Below are 8,395 nucleotides of genomic sequence, written 5' to 3' on the forward strand. Positions count from 1 at the left end.
AACAATCAGAAATAACATCAGGTGAAATATGATGTACTGTGGCTTTAGCGTGAACGGGAGAAGATGCTTTACCTTATTTTTGGCTTCACGTCTGGACTTTGAATCTTTTCAAAAAGAAATAAAACACAGCCAATTATACTTGAGGGTATATATATATATATATACCGTATATATAAGAAGAAGAGGAATTGGGAGAGATTAAACCCTCTTTAATGGTCACACATGCAGAGCGCACAGCACACACAGTGAAATGTGTTCTCTGCTTTTAACCCATCCTAGTACCAGGAGTCTAGTACTAGGGGCAGTGGGCAGCTATTGTACAGCGCCCGGGGAGCAATGGGAGTGGGGGGGGATTGTCCGGTGCCTTGCTCAAGGGATATATGCAAAATCCATTACTTAATGTCCTAAAGAAGTCTGTATTTACTACTCAGATTTCAATGCTGTGAACTACACTAATATGGCAGCAATTATTGACACACTCTTGGTTTTTCGAACTTGTAAATGTCCCCTCTGTGGGACTAATAAAGGTATTCTGATTCTGATTTGCTCACACCAAAAATGTGTAACCCTAAAAAGCATCCTCCTAATTGATTAAGTCACTTGCTGCTATTTTTCCAATAGCAGAAGGCAATTAAATACATGACCAGTTACGTAAAACATTAAAGGTTAATAATCCAACCTTTGTAATAGACTGAGCAGTACCAACTGAAGAAGTATCAGAATCAGAATACCTTTATTTGTCCAGCAGAGGGGACATTTACATTTGTTACAGCAGAAAGAGCCAAAGAAAGCTTAATGTTAACTAAGAAGCATGCATAAAAAAAACATTAAAGATACAACATTTTAAAATATGACACAATACACATCCTGTAACAGTTCTGAAGATATAGCAGCCAGGTATATATTGCACAGTTATTAACGGCATGTATATATTGTACATCATTTGTATTTCAATGTATGAAAGCATTAAGAGGATAGCACAGGAATTAACAGACCTTGTCCTCAGGAAGATTGGATGAATTTGAGAAAACAGTTGAAGTCTTGGGCAGACTTTTATGTTCGGGATTAAGGAACTCCCTTGGAGAATAAAGACGTGAGACATTATAGTAAAAGATTCTTAACATGGAATGTTAACATATGGCGTAATCCTTAGTCGGTGCCTTACGGTGGGCTCGGTGGCGTGGACACCCTGGCAAGCGCCCTGTCATCAGACGCAGCTGAGCACAAAGATGCCTAAAAAACACAGAGGAACACAAAGTAATGAACATGCCTTTCCTTCCTCTTGGCTTAAGCCTTAATGCACCACAATATTTCTCCCCTCTAGACTTGAAAACAACATAATTTGTTATAGGCTTTTCATTAAGCCTGGAGAAACTAGTGAGTATTACTACTTACCTCCGTAGTTTTATTGCCACATATCTCATGACATGCAAGCTTGGCTGCTTCCTCTTTAGCTTCTTTTTTCGTTCTCCCAGTGGCAGTTGGATACTCTTTATCATCAACGATGAAGCAACAGCATCTAATATCAGAAAAATAACGTATTGATTGCTTTTTCAAACTGTGACAAAATAGCTGGAAAGCTGAGAAAATTAAGAGACTTACGGAGCAGCATTATTTTGTCCCAGTCTTGTTGACTCCGATGCCCTTATAATAAGCCGTTCCTTTTGACCATATTCATTTAGCCAACTTATATAGTTGGGCTGAGTGAAACTTGATTGTAGAACTGGTGCAGTAGAAGCTTCAGCTACCTTCTCGGTCTGTCAAGAAAATAAGAAATATACATAAAGAAGATATGAAGATAGTGATTTGGTCTAATATACTTTGAAATACAAATACTCACACATGCAGTATGTCAATAAAGAGGTAAAATAATCTTACAGGGTCAGGTGATTTCTCCAACAAGCACCTCAGGGCATGTGTAGCTGCGTTTTGTTTGGCTTCCTTCTTGTTATTTCCCACACCATCAGGATACACATTACCATTCACGATTGCTCTGACTGTAAACCTGAGAAGAAATGGTAAAACTTTGTTGAAATGCAAGATGATGATGATGATAATGTGATGTGATGGGGGTTGTGTTACAAAGACATGAATCTGCATTTACTTAACATCCCCACAGTTGAAGTTATAAACGTACATTGTTGGACCTCTTAGGCCCTCATCGGTAAACTATGCAACTGCCACTGTTGGGGGTAGTTGCTTATGAGATGTCAAAGTTTATAGGTTATGAATGTGACCCAGAAGATATGTATGTCATGATGACCCACTTATTTTACATATTTGTGTTATTTTGTATGTTTACAGAGAAACCCATATAAGTACAAGTAATTAGTCAATATTTACGATAATATAAACTAGGTTTTATCTCAGAGACTGTATGAAAATAGTTCATAAAAATATAACTTTAATATATGTTGCATGATTCAAACAGCAAGGCATCTCAAAATGATTTAAATGCAAATCAAAAGATTAAGAATTGTAGCTGTCATCAAGATTGTGTAAACTACAATGCAATTTAAAAATTGTAATTTTATGATGTCAGAGTAAATACCACACATATTGGTAAAGAAACAGTAAATATATTTTTTTAATGATGTTGTTAAATACCTTAAAGAAATGATATGCCTGTATGTAAGATACACAGATATATTATAAAAAGACAATGAAAAATAAGCATCAGTAAATGTGGAACCTGTATAGTAAGTACCTTAAGTACAACGTTGAGATACTTTTACACCACTACAATTCAGAGGTAAATTATGTACTTTTACTCCACTACATTTATTTAATAGATGTAGTAATTTACACAGATTTGGATTACAGATGTGAAATATAATCAACACTTAAATAACACTTTAGCTACTCCTGGAGTAAATTCACAAGCTGCCCTGCAGTATCCAAAGTCATTAAAACTAGCTGCACCTTTACCAGCTTTGATAAACCCTTTAATGCATCAATTATTATAATCAAAACATATCATACAGTATGGGCCAAACTGCATAATGAGTACTTTTACTTTTGGTACTTTAAGAATATTGTTGATCCTAATACTTTTGTACTTTTATCTTGAATGCAGGACGTTTACTTGTAACATAATATTCCTACACTGTGGTTCTTCTACTTTTACTTAAAGTATAACATGTTAGTACTTCTTCCACCTCTGCACGTATGTCACTCGTGCACACTAAGCCCTTGTCCAAAATGAATGAAATCACTGCCAGCAAGTGAGCTTGTGCCTTTTAACGTTATGTTTTAAAACTAAATGCCTCAAATTGATGGGGGAGTCTGTAAACATGCAAAAACAAGGACAGACTGGTATAAATAATCGTCTGTGCCACAGAGGATATGTATTTGCCCCCTGTGCCAACCCTTACTGCGCTAATCGTTCTCCCCTACTCTAAACTATAACCAACGACACTCCTACACTACAACGAACTAATATGACCTTCTAATAAACAAACTGATATAACAATGTAGTAGGCCTATACCGTTTCTGCTATAACTAGGCGCCCATGCCTAGACCCATTTCCTTATCTTCTACAAACAAACACCATGTGAAAATACTCTCAACACATACGATAGGAGTGTGTCAGGCTAATAAAGTCTCAGTAACTTAGAATCCTGCATGCATGTTAAAAGATGGCGAATCATCATTATGAATGCAACTTACGTTTTAATGTGATCCGGGCCAACAGATCCAACGTCCTCATACCTCAGCGACAACCGCTCCCTCTGAGCATACTCGTTTAGCTTAGCTACGTCCATTATGCATATCCCTACAGTCGGAATGTCATTTCAAAGTGCAACATTCACGATATTAGCTATTAGCTAAATGTTTCAGTTTTCATCTCAACTGTACCCGTGTTCTACGTAGCTCGATTCCGCCTGACCGAATTAAGTTTCGTTTTCTCGGTAAACGACGAGAGACAGCAAGCGCATTTCGTGGCATCTGCAGGCAGTGGCAAGTCCTTCCGGCATATGCCACAGAGGCCGCTACTCTGTGGTAGCTGTGGCAAGTCTTTCCGGCATATGCCACAGATGCCACAACTTGCCGAGGCATCTGCCGCTGCTCAACGGGAGTTGCCACAAGATGCCAGAGTAAGAGAAGGTTTACTGTAGCTGCCACTCGCCTTCCGTGGCAAATGCTGCTATTTAAACCCGTATTTATCGTGTAAAATGTCGCTGTTTAGGCATGACTTTATCGAACTGATCTGTACACAGGACTGATGTGCGATCTCTGTTTTTCAAAAAGAGTATACATTATCATTTCTATTCAATTTTACTTGGAGCATGGTTTGCTAAAATAAACAAACGTGCTATATTTATGATGAAATATTGGCAAGTGAGGGTTGCAACGCCCTTGGCAATTGTCGCTTCTTGAGGGGAGTTTCCACTGCTTGCTACGATAAACCAGGTGTAGCCTATGACTAGTAAAGACAAATAATTAACAAATAAATATCTGTATTGACACAGCAACGTGTACACTGGTGTTATTAGACTTGGCTACAGACTTAGGGCAGCTGTAACTGATTGCAGTTGCCACTGCTAGTGAGATGCTAAGGTTTACTTTATAAATTAGCCAAAGGACTTATATTTGCCCCATGCCTTCAGCAGCAGCAGGCCATTCACTTTGATGTTATCCCGTTATGAAATGTCATCATTTCGACAATAAAGAAATGCTATAAACGTTATCTTGCACGTTTTATCGAACCATCTCCGTTTCTAACTTTCAATATATTTAAAAAGAGATCTCGCTCTCATCTGCGTGCGGGGGCGGGGCCTCACATACATGCTGCTGCGCTGTGCACACTCTTATTATACATCCATGTGTGCACACAGTTCTGCCGGTAATGAATATTAGGATACATTTTGTGAGGAAAATTTTCCACCAATAATTCCAATAAGTATTCCAAAATGTATTCACTTCAGGTTTACGAAAGTAACTGTATTCGGATTAGTTGTTTATCAAATGTAACGCGAGCTGAATACAGTTACGCTACTTGGTTTTTGTATTCTGATTACGTAACGCCGTTACATGTATTCCGTTACAACCCAACCCTGTGTACAGATCATCAGTCCTGTGTACAGATCAGTTCGATAAAGTCATGCCAAAACAGCGACATTTTACACGATAAATACGGGTTTAAATAGCAGCATTTGCCACGGAAGGCGAGTGGCAGCTACAGTAAACCTTCTCTTACTCTGGCATCTTGTGGCAACTCCCGTTGAGCAGCGGCAGATGTCTCGGCAAGTTGTGGCATCTGTGGCAAATGCCGGAAGTACTTGCCACAGCTACCACAGAGTAGCGGCCTCTGTGGCATATGCCGGAAGTACTTGCCACAGCTACCATAGAGTAGCCGCCTCTGTGGCATATGCCGGAAGTACTTGCCACAGCTACCACAGAGTAGCGGCCTCTGTGGCATATGCCGGAAGGACTTGCCACTGCCTGCAGATGCCACGAAATGAGCCAGGCCCTACTGGAGACGACAACGTCACACATCGTGGCAGCCTGCAAACAGTAACCAATTGAAAGCTATAACCGTTTAAGGTTATAATAACCCTGGGAAGTTTATGGGAAACGTTTAAGTAGTGAACGTGATGTTTTTGTTTTAATAGCAATTAGGTAGACCACTGTCATAATGTTTTCTTTGCGGCTTTCTACAATATTATATATAATGTGTCTTGATTTTTTAAACGTTTGTTATGTTTTGTTGTTGAAACGTTTGTAGCTTCAATAAGATATGTGCCTACCTTGAGAAAACGCTGTAAGCATTCAAAAACTACAGATCCCAAGAAGGTTTAGGTAAGAGCCAAGTGCTAAGATTCATGGGAGCTGGAGTTGGTACAGTTTTTTTTTTAATCGTTGAAGAGGGTTTTTACCCAGCAAATAGAGGACCTATATACACTCACAACTAATGGTCACACACAAACAAAGGCACAATTATATTCTATTAAACCTAAAGTAATGTGATTTATTATTGTATTATTAGATTGCTTAAATACAAATTAAGATGACAAGGTATACATCTTCAAACATTTAATGAACACATAGGATTTCAATTGCTTCTTAAACATGTCTTCAACATTTAAAAAAGGTAAATAAAAAAGGCATCCTGAATTTCCCACTGACTTAATGTAGATTTCATAAAACCAAGACCGCCGCACAAACATTATAAACAGTGATGTTCTTCCAGAGATGGAAACAGATTCAAATGAGAACAATACATACATATTTCTGTACTGCTAATCGACTATTTCCTTAACTGCTTAAGAACCAGGGGTGACGAGCCTGGTTCACAGCGTAAAATGCTCTCTGCACCCCCTTTTAACATTATGTTTGGCAGGTTAAACATTTTCAACTGCTTTTTCACTGGGAACTACTGTTCATATTTTTGAGTTTAATCGTGGTCTGCTTCTGTGTCCCCGGGACAGTTAGAGCACAAGTCGTCTTCATCTGTAAGAAGAAAAAAATATATATATATATATATAAAAATATCTGCAAAGGCAATAACAACAAGAATAAAAACCCACAGCCATGTTGTCATCACTCTTACCATTGTAGGTGGTCCCACACCATATGCAGTAAAAATGGATTCCTCTCAAATAGGACGTCAAAATGGGCAGTTTGTCAAAAGACTGTAACAAAGAGAGACACATATCAAATACATTCATTTTACTCAGAATTATTTACCTTATGCCAAGACAACAATAGTGTACTATACACTGGCAGAATGTGAGATACATTTCCTATGTATGCTTTTTGGCATCAACTCTTTGAACTATTATTACCAAAAATGTATTTGACAACAGAATTGATTTGGGTTAATGTATTACAATTACACATTGCAGCACTGTTAACTAGGTAAACTCAATACTGACGCTTAATTCAACAATCTCCTCTTCATCTTCTTCTTCTTCTTCTTTTTCTTCTTCCTCCTTCTCCTCAACATCATCCTCCTCGTCGTCATTAGTTTCTATTTTAGGCCAGTACCAGTCTTCCCTTGCGACAGTGATGCCCTGCAAAGACAATATAGCCAAAAGATTTACACAAAGAAAACCACAAGGGCTGTTACTACATCGATTAAATACAAAAATCATGGTCATTCTCATGGCACATTTGTATTTATTCTCAGTGAAGAGTATTTAGTTCTTTAACAATAGCACTGTATTATAGTGATGAGCTTATATTTTAAACTTAATTCCTCTAACCTTCTGACTGTCAAGCTGCTCACAGGCTCGCTGACTCTTTCTGAGATCTCCTTCAATCTTCCGCTCCTCTCTCTCTGTCCTTACTCTCGACCTGATGTAAAAAAGCACACCATCACACAAACACATTTTGAAACATTTGAATGATAAGACGGGAGATATTCAGAGCCAAAGTGCATCTCATGGAAGGCTACACACTTCACCTAAAGTCTTCCAGAGACTTTGTCTCATTGTGTTGTTTGGCTCGTGTTTTCTGACGGTAATGTTGAAGTTCCTCCTCAGCTTTTCTTTTCTTCACCTCTTCCATTCCAATTCCACCTCTGTCTGATTTAGCATTCAAAGACACATAATCAAACACTGTAAGCCAGCAGTTGCATTTCACATACTTTTACCAAACCAAATGTAATTGTGTCACAAAGGTATTGCCTACCGGTTTTGATGTTTAAAGGAATTGGATCAACCCTTCCTGCTCCTGAAGAGGCAACATGTATGTAAATGAATACACACACACTACAAATGCAAAACAGAATACAATTACATTAATAAAGAAGAAACTTGCCTGCCTTCCCTAGGCCTTGACCAGCTTTGTAACCCATTTTCTGCAGAATTGCAAATCCCTTGTTCTCATTGCAAATTGAGTTCTGTAAAGCTGCCTCTCTGCTTTCCTTCTCTTGCTCTTTATAGGTCTTCTGGCGGTTCTTGATGTTTGTCTCCTTGATCTCTGTCTCCTTCTTTATTTCTTCTTTCAACCGCCTCACCATGCTGACACCTGGCTTCACATCTGGTCTGAAAGACAGAGGGACATCGAAACAGTCATTGGGATGATACAACACTGTCAGCATGGCTGTAAACTCGCACTTCTATATTTTCACAACTCTGAAAATACCCAATTTTCGTTTTTCAGTCCTGATACCACAGGGCAATCATGTAAATCATGTAACAGTAAACGTTAATGTAGTAGCTTAATTAGAAATCTCCACAAGGCTTACATTTTACTGAGAAATGCATCGGACATATAGTCCTCTTCCTCATCAGACATTTTGACCACGCAAAAGAGAACAAATGTAGTAAATTAGAGCTACAGCACTTATAATGCATAAAAAAATAATCCGGTTGTGCATTTGTATTTTCTTCACTGATGTTTGGTTCGTTCAAATTCAAATTCCGAGTAGCTACAAGTGAGGCAACG

General features: G+C 38.4%; 2 protein-coding genes across 2 annotated transcripts in view; both read right to left on the reverse strand.

The window, feature by feature from the left end:
- Positions 1-4,011, reverse strand: part of LOC117459400 (uncharacterized) — a 36,473-nt gene extending 32,462 nt beyond the window's left edge. Inside the window, exons 1-7 of the mRNA XM_071205598.1 lie at positions 3,671-4,011; positions 1,879-2,005; positions 1,603-1,757; positions 1,396-1,519; positions 1,166-1,233; positions 996-1,077; positions 73-104 (exon numbers count right to left, since the gene is read on the reverse strand). Coding sequence (XP_071061699.1) covers positions 73-104; positions 996-1,077; positions 1,166-1,233; positions 1,396-1,519; positions 1,603-1,757; positions 1,879-2,005; positions 3,671-3,765 — 683 coding nt within the window. The 5' untranslated portion in view covers positions 3,766-4,011. The remainder of the gene's footprint in view (positions 1-72; positions 105-995; positions 1,078-1,165; positions 1,234-1,395; positions 1,520-1,602; positions 1,758-1,878; positions 2,006-3,670) is intronic.
- A 1,983-nt stretch (positions 4,012-5,994) lies between these two features.
- Positions 5,995-8,350, reverse strand: gpatch11 (G patch domain containing 11). The gene is made up of 8 exons (XM_034100015.1): positions 8,196-8,350; positions 7,766-7,992; positions 7,637-7,678; positions 7,410-7,530; positions 7,210-7,300; positions 6,880-7,017; positions 6,555-6,636; positions 5,995-6,454 (listed from the first exon to the last, which is right to left on the reverse strand). Exons 1-8 carry the CDS (start codon positions 8,243-8,245, stop codon positions 6,399-6,401), a joined length of 807 nt encoding a protein of 268 aa, XP_033955906.1. The 5' UTR covers positions 8,246-8,350; the 3' UTR covers positions 5,995-6,398.
- Positions 8,351-8,395: the final 45 nt, after the last annotated feature.

Source organism: Pseudochaenichthys georgianus, chromosome 15 (assembly GCF_902827115.2).
Source record: "Pseudochaenichthys georgianus chromosome 15, fPseGeo1.2, whole genome shotgun sequence".
NCBI classification, from domain to species: domain Eukaryota; kingdom Metazoa; phylum Chordata; class Actinopteri; order Perciformes; family Channichthyidae; genus Pseudochaenichthys; species Pseudochaenichthys georgianus.

What these genes read in the sequence shown, in the direction of transcription:
- gpatch11 (XM_034100015.1), bottom strand. Translation starts at nt 8,245, where the DNA reads ATGTCTGATGAGGAAGAGGACTATATGTCCGATGCATTTCTCAGTAAA. An exon ending in GATGCATTTCTCAGTAAAAT is followed by an intron (nt 7,993 to 8,195) that starts GTAAGCCTTGTG and finishes TCTGTCTTTCAG; the next exon opens with ACCAGATGTGAAGCCAGGTG. An exon ending in TCCTTTAAACATCAAAACCG is followed by an intron (nt 7,531 to 7,636) that starts GTAGGCAATACC and finishes ATGCTAAATCAG; the next exon opens with ACAGAGGTGGAATTGGAATG.